This window comes from Rhinoderma darwinii, chromosome 10 (genome assembly GCF_050947455.1).
Source record: "Rhinoderma darwinii isolate aRhiDar2 chromosome 10, aRhiDar2.hap1, whole genome shotgun sequence".
Taxonomy (NCBI): domain Eukaryota; kingdom Metazoa; phylum Chordata; class Amphibia; order Anura; family Rhinodermatidae; genus Rhinoderma; species Rhinoderma darwinii.
The window spans coordinates 20,427,786-20,448,171 of record NC_134696.1 but is presented as its reverse complement, the minus strand read 5'-3'; the positions used below and the strand labels follow the sequence as shown (position 1 = coordinate 20,448,171).

Sequence of the window (20,386 nt, the reverse complement as noted above, 5' to 3'; positions counted from 1 at the left end):
TAGTCGTTTCAGCCTACTGTATAATGTATGGGAAGTCTCAGCAACCTATGGACATCTCCATCTACACTGCAATGTATGGGAAGTCTCAGCAACCTATGGACATCTCCATCTACACTGCAATGTATGGGAAGTCTCAGCAACCTATGGACATCTCCATCTACACTGCAATGTATGGGAAGTCTCAGCAACCTATGGACATCTCAGTCTACACTGCAATGTATGGGAAGTCTCAGCAACCTATGGACATCTCAGTCTACACTACAATGTATGGGGAGTCTCTGGAACCTATGGACATCTCAGTCTACACTACAATGTATGGGGAGTCTCAGCAATCTATGGACATCTCAGTCTACACTACAATGTATGGGAAGTCTCAGCAACCTATGGACATCTCAGTCTACACTGCAATGTATGGGAAGTCTCCGCAACCTATGGACATCTCAGTCTACACTACAATGTATGGGAAGTCTCAGCAACCTATAGACATCTCAGTCTACACTACAATGTATGGGGAGTCTCCGCAACCTATGGACATCTCAGTCTACACTACAATGTATGGGAAGTCTCTGGAACCTGTGGCGTTGTTACTCCTGGACATGATTCCACAGCAGAGAAGGTAGGTAACAAGCTTATATTTCTAATCTCATACAGTAAGCATTGTCATTGCAGGAAGTCTATTTCAAAAGACTGTATCCTGTATATATTATGGGTTGCTACACACTACATAACTAAGTAGCAAATGATGACATGAATTTCTCCTTTAGTCAGAATCTATTGCATGCAAACATATTTGCCAATGTTACTTCCAGAGGTCATCCACCTTCGAACAGCATTTTACCGTTTACATATAGAATGAATCTACATAAATACCTGATTAACTGTAAATAAATTACTTATCTTGTATTTATCCTGAGTTACAGCCTGTATTATACTCCAGAGCTGCAGTCATTATTCTACAGTTTTCAGAGCTGAAATCTCCTAGTATTCCCTGCTGACTCAATGTCTGTACAGAGCTTGTTCTGATTTTTTGAATTCTAGGAAGTGTAATCTTAACATCAGTGTACAGCAGCTCATCTTAGCTGTTAGGGGTGTGTCTGACGACAAGCTTGTTGACAGTTTCGAAGAACAACCAGCAGAATTTTAAAACGCAGCGCTGGAATATAATGAAGGATGTAACTCAGGATCAGTACAGGATAAGTAATGTATTGTATGTACACAGTGACTCCACCAGCAGAATAGTGAGCGTAGCTCTGGAGTATAATACAGGATATAACTCAGGATCAGTACAGGATAAGTAATGTAATGTATGTACACAGTGACTCCACCAGCAGAATAGTGAGTGCAGCTCTGGAGTATAATACGGGATGTAACTTAGGATCAGTACAGGATAAGTAATGTAATGTATGTACACAGTGACTCCACCAGCAGAATAGTGAGCGCAGCTCTGGAGTATAATACAGGCTGTAACTCAGGATCAGTACAAGATAAGTAATGTAATGTATGTCCACAGTGACTCCACCAGCAGAATAGTGAGTGCAGCTCTGGAGTATAATACGGGATGTAACTCAGGATCAGTACAGGAGAAGTAATGTAATGTATGTACACAGTGACTCCACCAGCAGAATAGTGAGCGCAGCTCTGGAGTATAATACAGGCTGTAACTAGGGATCAGTACAAGATAAGTAATGTAATGTATGTACACAGTGACTCCACCAGCAGAATAGTGAGTGCAGCTCTGGAGTATAATACAGGCTGTAACTCAAGATCAGTACAAGATAAGTAATGCAATATATTTACAAAGTGACTAAAGCGTATGTCCACCCTCCAACATCATTTTACTTAAAAAGTTTAAAGGCACAGTAAAATCATTATTATAGACTATTGCGGCAAAATTTATTGCGGTTATTAGTTTTCACCCTGTTTATAATAAAGAAGATCCTATTTGTTTAATGCAGTAGAATGTAGGGGTAAGATTAGGTACACGAGTACACTATAGAGCACAGACTATAAGGCGGAGTTCACACTTTGCGGATTTCAGCATTTTGAATTGAAAAGGGTCAAATCTGCAGCAAATCCACGACGTGTGAACTCGGTCTAATACAAAAACAAAGCACTGTACATGGTCTGTCACTAAATCGAACTGCTGAGCCATTGGCTCAGTGTGCCAGATGGGGTTAAAAATGTAAAGCATTCTAAATGAAGATTTTTTGGAATGCCTCTCATTCAAGGAGGGCCTTTCCCTCTCCGGATGTGTCTTTTTTAATAGACATTTGTATTCCCTATAAATCAACAATTCTGGAGCATTTTTTCTTAGAACTCCACGTAGTGCCATTCCTTCTATATATATATATATATATATATATATATATATATATATATATATATATATATATATATACATACATACATAAGCTGACAACTGGGAATTGCCATTCCCTTTGTCAATAGGGGCGTGTCTCTACACAGCGCGACACTGTCCAATCAGTGATAATATTGTCAATGTATGTAGGAATACACCCTATTAAAAAAAGGAATGGGTATGCTCGATAGTAATTCATTTCCAGGAGGAATAACAGAGGAACCACACAACACTGAGTTTTAAGAAAAGGTGCTCCAAAATTGTTATTTTATAAGTACAAGTATTTACCCAAGCAGACATCAGGAGAGCGGACAGACCATCCTACTAACAGACTCCTTTGTATCAGAAGAGTCTCATCCCCGCTCAGTATTTCTCTTCTCTTTCAATACTCTAGATTATCACGCAGCAACAGACAACCAGAACTTTCTTTTTCTCTCCATATGAAATAGATCTTTATACACAGAGAGATACGGTCTTTAAAATGACATTACTCTTATTACACACTTCGCTCTCCAGGAGACTCGACTCATTATCTGCTCCATAGAGACTCTTGTAAAGAATCTATTCTGCTCCCTCGATAGCAAGGAATATGCGGATATGTATTATATTAATTGTAAGGGCCCCAAAGGTACAAAGCATCATCTCCCTGTTCTCATAGCGGTGGAGGACAACCACACATACCGTATAATCTACCGGCCATAGAATATGTCTAAATAAATACGTCACTGACCGTACAATTTATATTCTGGTAATATAAAGTCATGTTGGCAAGAAAGGATTCTATCATTTTAGGGGGATTCTTAATTCCGGTGTCACTGTACCACATTTCTCAGCGAATGGCGCTGCTCTACTGGAGGAAAGTGGTACTGCAAGAGAAAACAAGAGCCCAATGCTGTGTAAGGCCTTATTCACACCAGCGCATTTCAAGTCGTTTGTTCTCCATTGAAAAAACGGACAGCACACAGACCAATGCAATTCAATGGTGCTATTCACACATCTGTGTTTTTTCATAGAGTGTGTGCCCGTTGCGTGAATCTCACCGCATGTCCTATTCCGGTCCGTTTTTGTGGACCACTTGAAGCCAATGTGTGCGTGAAAACAACAAACCACACACGGACGACATCTATGTGTTGTTCGTGTTTCACGCAACAGTTGCTAAAAAAACGCAGGAGAAAAAAAAAAAAGTAAATCCAGGAAATTCTTACAGAGGAGAAAAACGGATGAGAAAAAAAATGGATGCCACATGGAAACCGCAATGACGCAACACGGCAGTCATATGCCTGGAAAATTGCGTTTTTTTTTTTGCATACACACTCATGTGAATAAGGCCTTGTATTAAATTAAGCCCGAAACTACCTGTGACGGATATATACGAGTTCTGGTTACCGCTCTGTGACGGATATATCTGTCACAATTTTCTCATGGGTATTGCCACCAGATCAGCGTCAGGAGCACGGCTCTTATGCACATGCTCCTGCCGCAACTGCTGGGATCGAAGATACCTTGGGTCCCGGCAGTTCAACCCCTTAGATGCCACAGTCAAAAGTGACCGCGGCATCTAAAGTCTTTGACACCTCTGTTAGCGATATGGAGCTCCGTGATGAGATCGCAGATGGGTACCCATAGCAGTCAGGGGCCTAACAGAGGTATCTGCCTATGGGCGATATCAATAAACAGCTATAGTTATATATGTTTTATCCTCAGTCAGGCCAGGGCCTCATTTATCAAATCTGTCTAACAGTATAACTTGTTGCCCCTAGCAACCAATCACAGTGCAGCTTTCATTTTATAGAGGGCACTGGAAAAATGAAAGTTGCACTGTGATAGGTTGCTAGGGGGAACAACACCAGTTCTACTCTTAGACTGTGTTCACGTTGCTGTAGTACTGCGGTTTTTGCCACAAAGTGTGAACACTGCCTTAAAGGGGTTTTCCCATGAGAGACATTTATGACATATCCACAGTTGCGGGTCCCACCTCTCTCTAGAATGGGGCCCCTTAAACCCAGTTCTGCCGCTGTGTTGTGGCTGAATTCTGACCATGGAAAACGTTACATGGTCGTGAGTTACGAAAACAGCGTATCTCGCTGAGCTACGCTGTTTCCATAACTCCCATAGAACTGAATGGTAGTTATGGAAACAGCGCAGCTCGCATGCTTCCGTAACGGTCATTGAATACTATGGGAGTTACGGAAAGAGCGAAGCTCAGCGAGTTACGATGTTTTCGTACCTCCCGACCATATAACCAGGAAGTGACCGGGAGGCAGCGAGAACAGAAAAGGTAAAACGGGGTTTAAGGGGCCCCGTTCTAGAGATAGGTGCGGGTCCCAGATGTGGGACCCGCATCTTTCTGACATTTATGACAAATCCTGTGGATAGGTCATAAATGTCTCATGGGAAAACGCCTTTAAGGTGCCCATACATTTGAGATTAACGGCGTCCAAACTCGGCCGGCCATCCCAGATGTATGGGGCTGTCTCGTCTCTCCTCCGACGGCAGATGTTGGAGGAAAGAAGGATCAGGCATGTTGGAGTTCAACATGCCCGATCCTTTGTTTTCATTGGAGATAAGCCCCCGCTATCAAGAACACATGCCCACTCGGCCATGTATGGGATGGGGGTGGGGAGAGTCGGGAGGCATAGCTATCGGCTGCACGAGTGTGCAAGAAAACGTCACCTAACATGGTTCAGCGTAATTTACATGCACTTTCGTCACAACTGAATTTTCACAGGTTGTATTTTTAGAAGAGTAAAATTGCATAATACAACAGTCCTGAATTTTGTAGGAAAGTCCTGCAAATCGGGCCGCAAAAAGGGTGGTGCTGATGCAAATGCGTATTAAAAAGATGGCGTTCTTGGGTGTAACAGGGGCAGGACTTGAGAGGTCTCATGTTTTTGGATTCCAATGTTGGCCAGTGCGCATCATGTTTGCAGTTTCATTGAATCCCATGTAATTGTTTTAAACGAATCACCAAAAGATGGCGTAAATTGCAACTTTGGCGATGGTTATGACGCATCTACTGATCAACACTGGACCCATCTAAACTTGTCACATTTGTCGTCCTGGAGCCCAATTCTGTAAAAGCATTATTCGTACAAACATAGTATATTACTTTCTGAGCATATAATAATCTCTATATAGCGCCAACATATTCCGCAGCACTTTACAATTCAGAGAGAACATGTACAGAAAATATCAGACATCACATAGTGACGTTACATATGCTTACATTCTGTCTAATCAGATCATAGAACCATGTATAAGAACAATGGCTACTACATATGTCCTAAGGAACTGACGATCAAGGTGAAAAGGTTGCAACAACACGAAGTACCATTACGTGAGAACCCTGTAAACAATGCAATACGTAGCCTATATATATATATATATATATATATATATATATCCTATTCTGCATACAGAACTAAGAAGTCTCCTGCATTGCCTGAAACTACTCACTGCTCTTCTAAGCCACAACAGAGCTGATCTTCCTTCTCTCCGCCACATTCTTCACCCCTCCCACCCTGGCGTGGGCTACGGAGGCCTCGCTGCTTCCAAACTTTTCCAACAATCCTCCCGGCTTCCCTATAATAAGCAGTAGAGGGAAGGGAGGGGGTAGTGTCATGGGACGCTTCTACCAAGAACTTATTTACAGAGTTATTCCTTTAATCAACAAGTGCGGATTATGAAATGTTAAAAAGGATTAGATGGTTACAGAAAAGTAAGGGTATGTTCACACGCAGTGACCAAAAACGTCTGAAAAGACGGAGCTGTTTTCAGGCGAAAACAGCTACCGATTTTCAGACGTTTTGTAACTACTCACGTTTTTCCCGGCGTATTTTACGGACTTTATTGGAGCGGTTTTTCAATGGAGTCAATGAAAAACTGCTCCAAAAATGTCCCAAGAAGTGACATGCACTTCTTTTTCGCGGGCGTCTCTTTACGCGCCGTCTTTTGACAGCGACGCGTAAAATAACACCTCGTGGGAACAGAACATGGTAATTTCCATTGAAATCAATGGGCAGATGTTTGTATGCGTAATGGAGCCTTTTTTTAGGCGTAATTCGAGGCGTAAAACGCCCGAATTACGTCTGAAATCAGTGCGTGTGAACATACCCTAAGAACGTAACACCGTTAAATGGTTTTCTGACAATAAGCTGATCATAAGGAGTGCCGCTTCTAGGATCCCCAACAGTTAGCTGTAATATGTGGGGGAATGTGGCAGCAAGTGGGCTATTTCCTGGCAGCGCCTCCAAAGGGGAAATTAAGCATTACACATCAAATCAATGAGCTGTCTGTGTAACGCATGGACATGCCGGGTCCTCTAAAATGAGAGATGCTCTTTGCAGCCGTCTCTGCTCCGACTAATAGATCCCGTACCCCCCTCTATAACCTCAGAATTCCCTAAAATTACATCTCATTGTTGGCGCAGCTCTTGCGGTGGAAAGTGGTACTGCAAGTAGAAAAACCATGGCGACAAAGATGTATAATGTCCTGTTTATATTCATCTAAAAAATTGTGTGGAAACTCTAAATTATTAGGCAAGATGAAAGTCTGATGTCACAATGCGATCAAACTACAAAATCTGAATATTACAGTACTGGATGCAAAGCCCACAACATTTCCGGGAGACCATTCATTGTTCCACAATCAACCGCATCACTGCAAAGTTATTTACTAGTAGAACTGCAAACCTTGATCCCTACTGGTATGTTCATACAGGTTGGATTTGCTGCAGAAAACTCCACAGCAAAACCGCCTCAGATACCGCAAGGAATTCCATCCGAAAGTCAGACCCAAATCATATACAATTTTGTGCAGCTTTTCGGCTGGATTTCATGCTGCGGAGCAGAGCGGTATAACGAAAAACAAAAACAAAGTCCATATTCCTCTCCCATAGTGACGCGTCCCTGCTCCCCGATCTAGTTTTTGTTGAGCCGGCCTCCTGCGATGGCGATGCATCTCATGTGACCGCTGCAGCCCGGACCATCCCGCAGCATAAATTGACAGGCAGCAGATTCAAAAATTCTGCAAGGAATATTTCTACACGTGTGGATGAGATTTGGTCACTTTTCCCGCTACTGTAATACACTGCAGATTTTCTGCAAATTCAGATGGATAATGTGCAGCAATTCCACTATGTGTGAACATAGCCTAAGGTGACAAAAATCTGCCTATTCCTCAGATCCTTCGGCTCCAACTTGCCCACTGTTCTGCCTGTTTCAGTTTTCAATTTTAGTTTTGGGATTCTATTCATCAACCACAAAGACCTGGATGAACATTATCCAACGTATTCAGTTTTGATTTCACTTACAAAAATGTTCACATTCACTAACAGCAAGCACAGACCTTAAAAATAGTGAGAAATTTCAATGAAATGTATACTAAAAAGTTGCAGAACTTTTTACATATCATAGTGCAATGGTAAATAACTTTGTGTCAAAACAGACAAAAGTATAGAAGGTATGATACCTTTATTGGCTAACCATAAAAGTTCTATATGCGGCTTTCAGAGCACAGAGGCCCCTTCTTCAGGCAGTTTACAAATGAATGACTTCGAAAAAAGCACAACATTTAGATGTTACACAAAGACAATTAGTACATGAAGTGATACATCATTAAGATAAGCCGGGGCAATAAAACTGGGGTTATAGGGGTGATGACTTAGGAGTTAAGGCATCCATTTGTAAACTGCCTGAAGAAGGGGCCTGTGTGCTCTGAAAGCCGCATATAGAACTTTTATGGTTAGCCAATAAAGGTATCATACCTTCTATACTTTTGTCTGTTTTGACACAAAGGTATTTAACATTGCATATTGTTTCTGGCTAACACGGTACTACACTATTTTTTACTGTACATATCATAGTGAAACTTTTTATATAAAAGTTAAAAAAAAATAACATTTTAAGAGATGGTTCCCACAGTGCAGATTTGCTGCAGACTTTGCATGTATTCTTTCAGGAGAAAACGAGAGAACCTAAACAGTAAAAATATACAAAGGAAAGCCTTATAGGTCTGCTCTGCTGGATCCAATTCTGGCCTAAAAACGCATCCAAAATCTGCAGCAAAGCTGCACTGTGTGGACAAGGGCGAAAAATAGTACAACTAAACCTGTCACCATAAACTAAGGCTGGATTCACACGAGCGTGGCATTTTGCGGATGCAAAAACGCGGCGTTTTGCGCGCGCAAAAAACACTTGACAGCTCTGTGTGTCATCAGTGTATGATGCGCGGCTGCGTGATTTTCGCGCAGCCGCCATCATAGAGATGAGGCTAGTCGACGTCAGTAAATAGTCACTGTCAAGGGTGCTGAAAGAGTTAACTGATCGGCAGTAACTCTTTCAGCACCCTCGACAGTGAATTCCGATCACAATATCGAGCAACCTGTTTAAAAAAAAAAAAAAAGACGTTCGTACTTACCGAGAACTTTCCTCCCGGCCGTTGCCTTGGTGACGCGCTTCTCTTGACATCCGGCCCCACCTCCCTGGATGACGCGGCAGTCCATGTGACCGCTGCAGCCTGTGCTTGGCCTGTGATTGGCTGGAGCTGTCACTTGGACTGAATTGTCATCCCGGGAGTTCAGACTGGAGGAAGAAGCCGGGAGTTATCGGTAAGTCAGAACTTCTTTTTTTTTTTACACGTTCATGTATATTGTGATCGGAAGTCACTGTCCAGGGTGCTGAAACAGTTTAACTCTTTCAGCACCCTGGACAGTGACTATCTCCTGACGTCGCGTACCGGAAATTTTTTTGCCGGGTTCGGTCAAAACGAGTTTGGCCTAACTCGGTGAAGTTCGGTTCGGTTGTCTGGGTTCGCTCATCTCAAAGACACTCCGTTTGGATGTTTGTAAACAGAAAAGCACGTGGTGCTTTTCTGTTTACATTCAGAGTTTGACAGCTCTTGCGCCAATCACGCAGTTAGCACGGAAGTGCTTCCATGCGGCATGCGTGGTTTTCACGCACCCATTGAATTCAATGGGTGCGTGATGCGTGAAAAACGCCGAAAGAACGGACATGTCGTGACTTTTTTTCAGCGGACTCACGCTGAGGAAAAATCACGGACATGTCAGCACGGCCCCATAGACAAATATAGGTCCGTGCAACGCGCGTGCAAATCACGCGCTTTGCACTGACGTTTTTCCCGTTCGTCTGAATAAAGCCCAAGGTGCAGAAGTGGAAACAGGAAGAAAGTCATATTCATTTATTAAAGGGTTTGTTTCACAAAGAAAACCCCCTTATCAAACAGAAGCTTCTAGAACCCATGGTGATCGGCTGCTATAATATCCCCTGCAGCGAATGAACGTCTGAGGATGTAACGCATGCCTAGTCCTAGGATATCCATATGCCCTAAAACCCTTAGAAGGCCAGGATCACGTTTTTTTTGCTCAGTTTTTGAGCCAAAGCCAGAAGTGTATCGAAAAATAAAAGGAAAGACTGATCGACTGCATGTGCATCTACTTTATTGTGTCCACTGCGAGACTGAATGTGTGATCCTGTCCTAATAGTGTGTGCAAATATTTTAACTCATAGGGTATGTTCCCACAGGGCGGATACGCTGCGTAAAAGCACACAGTGTATCTGCCGTGGTTGCCGCAGGGAATTTCGGCAAAAAACGCACCAAATGGTGGTACAGAACTGCATGTACCCATGGCGACAAATTCCTCTGCCATTCTGTAGCCCGGCCTCCTGGAACGACGTTTCATGCCATGTGACCACTGCAGCCTGTGATTGGCTGCATTGGCCACATGGGATGAAACGTCGTTCCAGGAGGACGGCCTGGACGAAGAAACACAGAATTGTGGGTAGGTGCAAGATATTTTTTTTTCCTGAGTTGCGATGGAATCGCAGCTTTTATGCCGCAAAAATCGCAACATCTGCTATTTTTTTCGGGTTTTATCTCTCTTTGAATTCAATGGGGAAAACCCGCTACAGAAAAGCAGCGATTACGCAAATGCCATTGACATGCGGCGGATTAAAAAAATGGCACCGTGGGTCAATTTCAGAGCGTTTTATCCACTTATCATTTACGCAGCGTGTGGATGAGATTTGTTCAAATCCCATCCACTCTGCCGCTGCTGTATGACGCTGCGGATTTTCCTCAACAAAATACGTTGCAGAAAATCCGCAGTATTTACGCTACATATAAACCCGGCTATAGGGTAAATTCACACAATGCATATTTTTGCAGAAATTTCTGCGACTTGAAATTAGTTACATCCATCTATATAAGGTTTTCTGTAGCAGGTGCATGGTTTTCTGCCATCCCCATTCAGGACATTTCTGCAACAAATCTGCCGTGTGTGAATTCACCCATAGACTAGGATCACTTATAGGGAAATTCCGGACGGCCACACTTTCCTCCTGAAATGTATTACATGGGTCCCATATCAATGAATGGACGATCGAATAACGTATGTCAGCAACCTTCGACACTCCAGCTGTGAAACTACAACTCCCAGCCTGCCATGTCAGCCAAAAGCTTTATTATTCCACCAAAGGCTGTCAGGACATGCTGGGAATTATAGTTTCACAACAGCTGGAGTACCGTAGGTTGCTGACTCATAACAGATAATATCCTCAAGCCCACAGTTCTCCTCTTGGGCTAATAGATAGAGGGGGGTTCCTCACTGGGGACCCCTATGACATCCATGCACCTTATTAGGACATATGGACAGGGGTTACCAAGTTGGGACAAAGCCTTGAACTCCAAACCCAGATCCATCCGGGCCTGCAGGTCATCTCCCACATATAAAATAGAATCATTCAGTTTTTCCTGCTACACGAAATAAAACAACTGCAACATAATATACAAAATATTGTCACTGTGTATAAAATGTATCACTGCAACACAAAAACAAACAATCTGTATGTTTTCATTTTTGTTATACTAAACACAATAGCTATAGTAGCAAAAAACAAAAACTCAAACACAACAATATTATGGAAGAAGGATCTGTCCCTGCAAACTTCCACGAACACAACTTCCTCCATTCACCTCTAGATCAGGACACTAGAGCGCTAGCAGAGCGCCCCCTGCTGGGAAGAGCGTGCACCACCACCTGGCAGGAGCTGTGACCAAGTTCTTCACTACAGCATAGGAGTAGGTGTCCTGTTCAGGCCTCCACTGGTTTCTGCAGAGTCACAGCTGCCTCCCCTCCCTCCATTGCATCACTCCCAATGCCGGCTGCACCCACGTGTATGACAGGCAATGGATGGCCTGCCATTACTCCAGCATGCTCTTTGCATTTGCAGGGGGGGGTGCAACTTAAATTTTGCTGCTCACCTGCTGATCTGGATGGCTGAGGCTGCAGGGTCCTTGTGCTGAGACATTGTTCTTCTCTGGTTGAGGATGGTTTGCAGTAAGTGAAGGTGTCTGACTGTTCCTGGATGCTGAGCCTGGAATGGGAGGGAGATGTAGGAGGAGGAGGAAAAGGGCTGGATGAGAGTAGCTCAGTCCTCCCTCCTGCATTCACATCACTGATCGCCCTTCTGGAAGGGAATGAATGACACACCTCTACTTGCTGACTACAGTTACCACTTGGCAGAGAGGCCGTAGCTCCTTTACAGCTCATTCATGGCCTGTTCCTTACTTTGTGTCCAAATATAAAATTGTTATTGCCTAGTAATGGACATGAACTGTCACCTAAACATGAAAAAAAAATCACTAGTAAATATAATCTCTTTTAGGTCTTGTATTTTACCTTGTCATTTATATCTGTTTCTGGAAAAGTTGGGTGACAACCAATATAGGAAGCTCCTTCAAGGGTATGTGCACACACACTAATTACGTCCGTAATTGACGGACGTATTTCGGCCGCAAGTCCCGGACCGAACACAGTGCAGGGAGCCGGGCTCCTAGCATCATAGTTATGTACGATGCTAGGAGTCCCTGCCTCTCTACAGGACAACTGTCCCGTACTGTAATCATGTTTTCAGTACGGGACAGTAGTTCCATGGAGAGGCAGGGACTCCTAGCATCGTACATAACTATGATGCTAGGAGCCCGGCTCCCTGCAGTGTGTTCGGTCCGGTACTTGCGGCCGAAATACGTCCGGCAATTACGGACGTAATTAGTGTGTGTGCACATACCCTAAGGCTATGTTCACACGGGGTATTTTGCCGAGTTTTTTGACGCGGAAACCGCGTCGCAAAACTCGGCAAAAACGGCCCGAGAACGCCTCCCATTGATTTCAATGGGAGGCGTCGGCGTCTTTTTCCCGCGAGCAGTAAAACTGCCTCGCGGGAAAAAGAAGCGACATGCCCTATCTTCGGGCGCTTCCGCCTCTGACCTCCCATTGACTTAAATGGGAGGCAGGAGAAAGGGTATTTCTCGCTGTTTTATGCCCGCGGCGCTCAATGGCCGCGGGCGAAAAACGGCGCGATAATCGCCGCGAAAATCGGCGTGCAGGGAGAGGAATATCTGCCTCAAAGTTCCAAACGGAATTTTGAGGCAGATATTCCTCCCCCAAAATACTCCGTGTGAACATAGCCTAAAGGTTGCAAAGAGCTCTGCTAAACTGGTTTATCTGGTTGACTCAGTGAGATATTACCCCTCCAATATTGCAGCACAGAGATAGATATGCCATTCAGGAGTTTGGGAAAGTTGGGTTATAGCCAGTGTAAAAGCTGTAATGATAGCCATATTGGTTATCACCCAGTTCTCTCCGTTTCCTCTCACTCCCTTTAAACGTAACATTTTTTGTCCGCGGCCATTGAGCACCGCGGGGCAAAAAACGCTGTGAAATACGCTTTCTCTGACTCCCATTGATGTCAAAGGGAGGTCAGAGACGTAAACAGCCAAAGATACGGCATGCCGCTTCTTTTTCCTGCGAGACAGTTTTTCTGCTCGCGAAAAAAAACGTCTCCGCCTCCTATTTAAATCAATGAGAGGCATTTTCGGCCGATTTTGGCGCAGTTTCCATGTCAAAAAACATGTCGAAAAACTCTGTGTGAACTGGACCTAACACTTTCAGATTTTGCCATGGATTACTAATACCGCTACATCTGGACATAGCCGTATAGGGAGACAAGTAGCGCACGAGTCAGGGAAATGCTCTGACTTTGCCATGATTCGCAGGCGACTAAATGTTGCCTTGGATGAAGTCATACAGAGTTAGGGCTTATTCACACGAACGTTGACAACGGCAGTCACATGGACGCATGTATTTCAATGGGGCCGTTCACGCGGACTGTGTGAATGGTATGTTAAAAAATAGGACATCCTATTTTCTTCCGTTTACACGGATCCCTCCATACACTCAAAACGGGTCCCGCAAGGGTGAAACTCGGACGTGAAAAATGGCCGTGTTTCACGTCCGAGTTTCCCCACGTTCGTCTGAATAAGCCCTTATATGCTATTCTTAATAATATCACAGCACTACCGCAACTTTAATGTTTCCCAATGGGAAAGAAAGTTGCAAAAAAACCTCTAAAAATATCAAAAAGGTTCCTTGTAACTTTTTTACCCACAGGGTAAAGTTGCAGTAAAGGCAGAATTGTCTTGCACTGAAGAGCTGAGTATAAACAGATGAATTGGTTGCTAGGGACGTGAGTGTATCCCTAGCAACCAGACTGTCAGATATGACTTGACCGTTCAGCCTGACTGGCCATCTTGTGACCTGGTTGATGACATCACAGAACTTTCTCAGAATGTTTGATTCCTGTAGGTTCCAGCCACAGCGGTATTAGCCAGGTCTGGTTTGGTGCAGTACATATTTGTGCCAAGGAAGTGAGGCTACAAAATCCATATACTCGACCAGCCGTAGAAGAACCCTCTAACATGTCTTCAGGAAATAGCACCATGGACCAAACGCTTGATATTCTGAAGATAGAGGACGCAGACACCTTAAGTGCTGAGAGTAAGCGTCTACTGACTGAGAACGCTAAACTCCGGAAACTGATGGGTCTTATGCAGGAGAACATGGAGCTTCGTGGTACTTTAAGAGAACATGAAAGAAAGATTCGAGGCCTCTCCCCCCCAGGAAAATCGAAGAAAGACTTAAAGGGTAAGGCTGGGTTTACCTATGGTGGTTTTGACCCAAATGAGTTAGAAGTCCAGATCATTCAGACGTTGTCATTTTTAAGACAGTCAGGCCTTACTCTAGGGTGAAGGGCCCCATGGCAAAATCATAATTGGGCACCACTCCTTGTGCATGACATGGACTGACAGCTATAAATTTCTCAACCGTATCTGTTCTTTTATTTCCATATTCCAGACAAAGACAAGAAGCAGCTCGAAGTCAATTCACATCCAAGTAAGTTATACTCCCTGTTATATTATCTGCACCTGCCCCCCCCCCCATCTACCATGTGCCATTTATAATACTTGTGTCTTCTCATGTGGCAGAGGGGCGTTCAATACGCCACCTATCACGTGCCATTTATAATACTTGTGTCTTGTTATGTGGCAGAGGGGCGTTCTATATGCCACCTACCCCACCTATCACGTGCCATTTATAATACTTGTGTCTTGTTATGTGGCAGAGGGGCGTTCTATATGCCACCTACCCCACCTACCACGTGCCATTTATAATACTTGTGTCTTGTTATGTGGCAGAGGGGTGTTCTATATGCCACCTACCCCACCTACCACGTGCCATTTATAATACTTGTGTCTTGTTATGTGGCTACCTCTGCACCATTTATAGCTACTCCCCTCAAACATAGTTACTTATTTGTATATTTTCATATCTTAGATACCAAAGATGAAGCACAACCAACAGATTCCTACCCACAGCTTGGTAAGTGGCACTTCTCACTGCTGTGTCCTCAATATATTCAATATATTCTATTATTATGCCAAATTTGGAATAACATTTTTGAAAATTGCATGCAGCCGGCTTCCTAATACGATGATATAATACATTTATAAGAATGGGCCCAAATCCGGCACCCAGTAAAAACTATTGAATCTTTGGTGTACCTTCAAGGGGTGACTCCAGGTATATGTAGGCCTTTGGGCAACAAGGTCACAACGGGCCACTTGTCTACAAACCCTCAGCTTAAGCATCTTTTACTCAGATCGCCATGAGCCTGCCAAACCCAATGGGCCCTGACATCTGCCCAGGTTTGCTTGGTGCTGACACCGGTCCTGATACCTGCCATAGAGGCAAGCCATGCTGTAGGAGGTAGGGGTGCCATGGGCCAGATTGGTGAGGGTCAGGGATGGGACTGGGATAGTTTGGAGTTATGGGGAACACGTGTCTTTGATTTTGCTATTGGCCCCTCTCTGCGGTGTATGACCCTATAATAGACACCTGTCCACTTTGACATTGATCCTCAGGGGCTTTTAGGTCGATTTTGAGCTGGACATACATAGTGTGTTGTTTTTGATCTTTTTTATCAGAGTTTATCTCAGAGATTATAGTGAATGTCTCGTGATTTGGGTATTACTGTTGAGAAATGTTTTAGAGATTACCACTGCTAATGACAAATTCTTAATCTTATTCATTCTTTAAACTGAAAATTCTAGACAGAAAGCAAAAGTTGGACCCCTGCCCACCTCGAGGTAAGTGGTATTTCATATGCCCGTCTTCTGTATATATTCTATTGTAGGCAGACTTCATGCACATTTGTGGCAAGGATCCAATGTGGGCTACCTCCTCTGTGGGGCCAATTATTGGCAAATAAAGTATGGCTTTCAAATATTCATTCATTCATTCATTCACATGCTGACTGTTTCCAATGACAACCGACAGAATTGTGAATGCAGCTCTGGGATATAATATAGACTGTAACTCAAAAAGTAAAGTAGTATATTTACAAAATGACTCAACTTTTTTTGTAGATAATATTTATATATAAAGTGTAAAATGGTGCTCATATGGACATACCCTTTAAGGCCATGTTCAGACGTGGCAGAATTTTTCCGCTGCAAATGTTGCTGCAAATTCGTGGCAATTATGCAACGAATCTGCAGCAACATTTGCATATTTGACAGGTAATTCAGATGTTGCGGACTTGCCGCAGATTTCAGTTTTTGCATTGCAAAGGCTGAAATCTGCATTGAAAATCCGTCGCTCCTCCACAACAGAATGTGCATGCTGCGGTGTGAAAATTCTGCACTGTAAAAAGTTATAGAAAACAATGGAAAAAAACAGCTACTGTGGATTTCCACTGCGGACTGTCCACAGTGGAATTCCACAGCAATTCCGCCACGTCGGAACATGCCCTAAAAATACATAGTGCCAATTTTAATTTGTATGAACTGATTCAATGCAAATCCATTTCTTATTATTACAATAAAAATAATACAATTTTACAAATCAAATCCTTGCCCTAACTTTACAATTACACTTTGCAGATCCCGAAAAAGTGAAGCAGTGTCAGCGAATTGTTGGAGAGATTGCTTTTCAGCTGGACCGCAGAATTCTGTGCGCCGTCTTCCTGGAGCGACAACGTCTTTATGGATATCATGTGGCTAATATAAAAGAAAAGATTACACAGGTTATAAACATAAACTACTATCTTAAAATAGACCAAATTGTTCAAGTAAATGACTAGAACTAGCAGTACTATAGCAATAACTGGTTAAAACGGCGGCTAGGAGGCTCAAAGCGAGACCATCATGGCAAACCCTGGACTGTTTGCAACTATGTTGTTATTTTCATAAGAAATATATAGTTCATAGAATAAAAATTTAAAGGGGTTGTCCACATTGGACAAAACCCTTTTTGTTAAGAAAATCCCCCCTAAGCTGATATCAGGGTGTCCCCATGCTAAAACCCCCAATAGTTAGCTGTAATCTGTGGAGTTACCTTGGATATAGCACACCCACAGGCAAAATGGAGCATTACACAGCTCCTATTGAAATCAATCAACTGTCCATGTAATACATGGATTTGCCGGGTCCTCCAGAGTGATAGACACTCTTTGTAGACTTTCTTCACGCTCTGTAATAGATGAGCGTCCTGAACGGAGGAACCTCCTCTACTAACCCAGAGTTCACTAACAGGGTATCTGAAAATGTGTTTTCTAAATCGGTTAACCCCATTAAAGTATATTTTATGGTTTCAGGTGACCACTTGTTCACTGACTGGCAAGGTTGATGACCAATTAAAATCTGAGTTGAGCCGACGCTACCATCAAACGATCGATCAATTGAAGAAGCTGGGCTATGACCCGAAAGTCCATCCCTACTTTACAGAGTACCTTGTAAATGCCTATGGAATCATAAAGGAGAGGGCAAACACTGGAATTGAAGATCTGTCATCCATGAATGACCCACAAATCCTGAGCAAGATGATTACCGAATATATGCTCAATGATAAGACGGAAGATATCCTGATTATCCTCAACTGTCTGGCATACCTCACCAAGCAGAATGGGAAGACCATGTTCATGTGGTAACTGTGGAGTATTCATTCATATACAACCAACTTACATATTTCCATCAAATTCAATAAATCTCAAAAACGTAATAACGTTGGTCATAAATGTGTCATTTACATCCAAGATACCAACTAAAGGCTCTTTCTTCTGGTCTTACCTAATTTGATAAAGAATCTTGTCTACCTTCAGAAAAGGAGAGGCCGTAAGCGGAACCTATTCTGATCCAGCTGCTTCCCTTCTGCTTTTCAAGGATATGTCCACCTTTTTCTATTTATTGTCCCAATGCATCTGATATGAAAAATGAAGCAACTTTGCAATAGGTCTTAATTAAAAATTTCCTATTATTTGGTTTCTATGGCTGCTATAGAAACCTATGTGTCTCCATGGTAACAGACTACAAACAAATCCTATGTTGTCTGATCCTGCAGTCATGTTGCTTTCCATCAGTCCTCTAACTTTAGCTAACGTAAATTTGCTATGTTAGAAAGTAGTAAGGGATAGATGGAAGAAAGTATGACTGCAGGATCAGACTACAAAGGGTTTATTTGTTGTCTGTTACCATGGAGGTGCATAGGTTTGCATAGGAGCTGTAGAAACCAAACAGTAGGGAATTTTTAATTAAGACCTATTGCAAAGTTGCTTCATTTTTCATTTTAGATATATCAGAGCAATTTAAAAAAATGCGGACATAGCCTTCAAAGGGGGTTTCCAGTTAGATGGAATTGATGGCCATGAATGACAGAGGAGTAATTCTGTGAACCGCTGCTACAAGTGTGTCAGCGATTTACAGTACGGAGCAGGCAAGGAATTATGGGCAAGCAGAGAGCGCAAAGGCCCCTTCAAAACAGCTAATTGGCGGGGATGTCGGGAGTCGGACCCCCACCGATTAGATATTGATGGCCTATCCTGTGGATAGGCAATCAATTCTCTTCTAACTGGAAAACCCCTTTAAATCAAGAGATGGAGCGTCTATACACTAGTCCTTCTCAATGAATTAGAATATCATCAAAAAGTAAATTTATTTCAGTAATTCAATTCAAAAAGTGTCTCTCATATATTGTATAGATTCATTACACACAGAGTGATCTATTTCCAGCATGTCTTTCTTTTAATGTTGATGATTATGGTAACAGTTAATGAAAACCCAAAATTTAGTCTCAGAAAATTAGGATGTTATATAAGCCCAATTTCAAAAATGATTTTTAATACCGAAATGTTGTCCTACTGAAAAGTATGTCCAGTATCTGCCCTCAATACTTGGTCGGGGCTCCATGAATTACTGCATCAATGGCGTGGCATGGAGGCGATCAGCCTGTGGCACTGCTGAGGTGTTATCAATGCGGCGTGGCATGGGGGTGATCCGCCTGTGGGGCACTGCTGAGGTGTTATCAATGCGGCGTGGCATGGGGGTGATCAGCCTGTGGCACTGCTGAGGTGTTATTAATGCGGCGTGGCATGGAGGCAATCAGCCTGTGGCACTGCTGAGGTGTTATCAATGCGGCGTGGCATGGAGGGGATCAGCCTGTGGCACTGCTGAGGTGTTATCAATGCGGCGTGGCATGGGGGTGATCAGCCTGTGGCACTGCTGAGGTGTTATCAATGCGGCGTGGCATGGAGGGGATCAGCCTGTGGCACTGCTGAGGTGTTATCAATGCGGCGTGGCATGGAGGCGACCAGCCTGTGGCACTGCTGAGGTGTTATGGAAGCCCAGGTTGCTTTGATAGTGGCCTTCAGCTGTCTGCATTGTTGGGTCCAGTGTCTCATCTTCCTCTTGACAATACCCTATAGATTCTCTATGGGGTTTAGGTCGGGCGACTTTGCTGGCCAATGAAGCGCAGTGATACTGTAGTTATTACATCAGGTATTGGTACTTTTGGCAGTGTGGGCAGGTGCCAAGTCTAGCTGGAAAATGAAATCATCTCCATAAAGCTTGTCAGCAGAGAGAAGCATTAAGCGCTGGGAAATGTCCTGGTAGACGCTGCGCTGACTCTGGACTTGATATAAGACAGTGGACCAACACCAGCAGATGACACGGCCCCCAAACCATCACTGACTGTGGAAACTTCACACTGGACCGCAAGACACTTGGATTGACGCCTCTCCACTCTTCCTCCAGACTCTGGGACCTTGATTCCCAAATGAATTGCAAAATTTACTTTCATCTGAAAACAGGACTGTGGACACTGAGCAGCAGTGCTGGTCCACTGTGTCAGATCAAGTCCAGAGTCAGCGCAGCGTCTAGCAGGACATTTTCCAGCACTTCATTCTTCATTGAATTACTGAAATAAATGAACTTTTTGATGATATTCTAATTCATTGAGAAGGACTGGTATATTCACTACATGATGTAGCGCACCTTACAGAATGACCCTACACAATATCTAAAGTAATGTCTCACCATTGTCGGACTAGGATTCCTTGTGTCCACCAGAGAAGATCTGGTGGACCAAAGAAAAATATTCTGATCCCACCCTCCATATACAGAACATGTGCCCGTTCTCTTGTAATTGCATGGCAATCTTTGTTATCATTGTACACACAGGACGTATCATCAATAAGGTCTAATCGTTTTTCTGTGAATCATCCCATAAGTAATAAACCCTAGTGGCAAGGGATTGGCGCCAAAGTCACCTCCAAATGGGGTTGTCTTCTGCTTTGTGGGTCCATTGTTGTATCAGAGCCTATGCCCATCTGAGGAGTC

General features: G+C 43.4%; 2 protein-coding genes across 7 annotated transcripts in view; one reads left to right on the top strand and one right to left on the bottom strand.

Annotated features, from left to right (window-relative positions):
* Window positions 1-11,824, bottom strand: part of ACOT7 (acyl-CoA thioesterase 7) — a 129,479-nt gene extending 117,655 nt beyond the window's left edge. For 2 of the 5 annotated variants that reach the window (XM_075839452.1, XM_075839456.1), the window contains exon 1: window positions 11,639-11,824. Coding sequence is in view for 1 of the 5 variants with exons in the window: in XM_075839455.1 (XP_075695570.1) it covers window positions 11,639-11,685 (47 nt within the window). In the remaining 4 variants the exon portion in view is untranslated. Of the gene's footprint in view, window positions 1-5,815; window positions 5,870-11,350; window positions 11,432-11,638 lie in introns of those variants that run through there. The other 3 variants (XM_075839455.1, XM_075839458.1, XM_075839454.1) reach the window with 3 other exon arrangements.
* Window positions 11,825-13,909: 2,085 nt separating this feature from the next.
* On the top strand, window positions 13,910-17,777 carry LOC142662535 (speriolin-like protein). Of its 2 annotated transcripts, XM_075840743.1 has the most exons (6): window positions 13,931-14,360; window positions 14,571-14,609; window positions 15,051-15,095; window positions 15,827-15,862; window positions 16,658-16,800; window positions 17,371-17,777. In XM_075840743.1, the coding sequence occupies exons 1-6, from the start codon at window positions 14,135-14,137 to the stop codon at window positions 17,701-17,703; spliced, it is 822 nt and encodes a 273-aa protein (XP_075696858.1). In that variant the 5' UTR covers window positions 13,931-14,134; the 3' UTR covers window positions 17,704-17,777. The 2 variants fall into 2 exon arrangements, with proteins under 2 accessions (XP_075696859.1, XP_075696858.1); XM_075840744.1 differs by lacking the exon at window positions 15,827-15,862 and having other exon boundaries at window positions 13,910-14,360.
* Window positions 17,778-20,386: the final 2,609 nt, after the last annotated feature.

What these genes read in the sequence shown, in the direction of transcription:
- LOC142662535 (XM_075840743.1), top strand. Translation starts at nt 14,135, where the DNA reads ATGTCTTCAGGAAATAGCACCATGGACCAAACGCTTGATATTCTGAAG. An exon ending in ATCGAAGAAAGACTTAAAGG is followed by an intron (nt 14,361 to 14,570) that starts GTAAGGCTGGGT and finishes TCCATATTCCAG; the next exon opens with ACAAAGACAAGAAGCAGCTC. An exon ending in TAAAAGAAAAGATTACACAG is followed by an intron (nt 16,801 to 17,370) that starts GTTATAAACATA and finishes TTATGGTTTCAG; the next exon opens with GTGACCACTTGTTCACTGAC.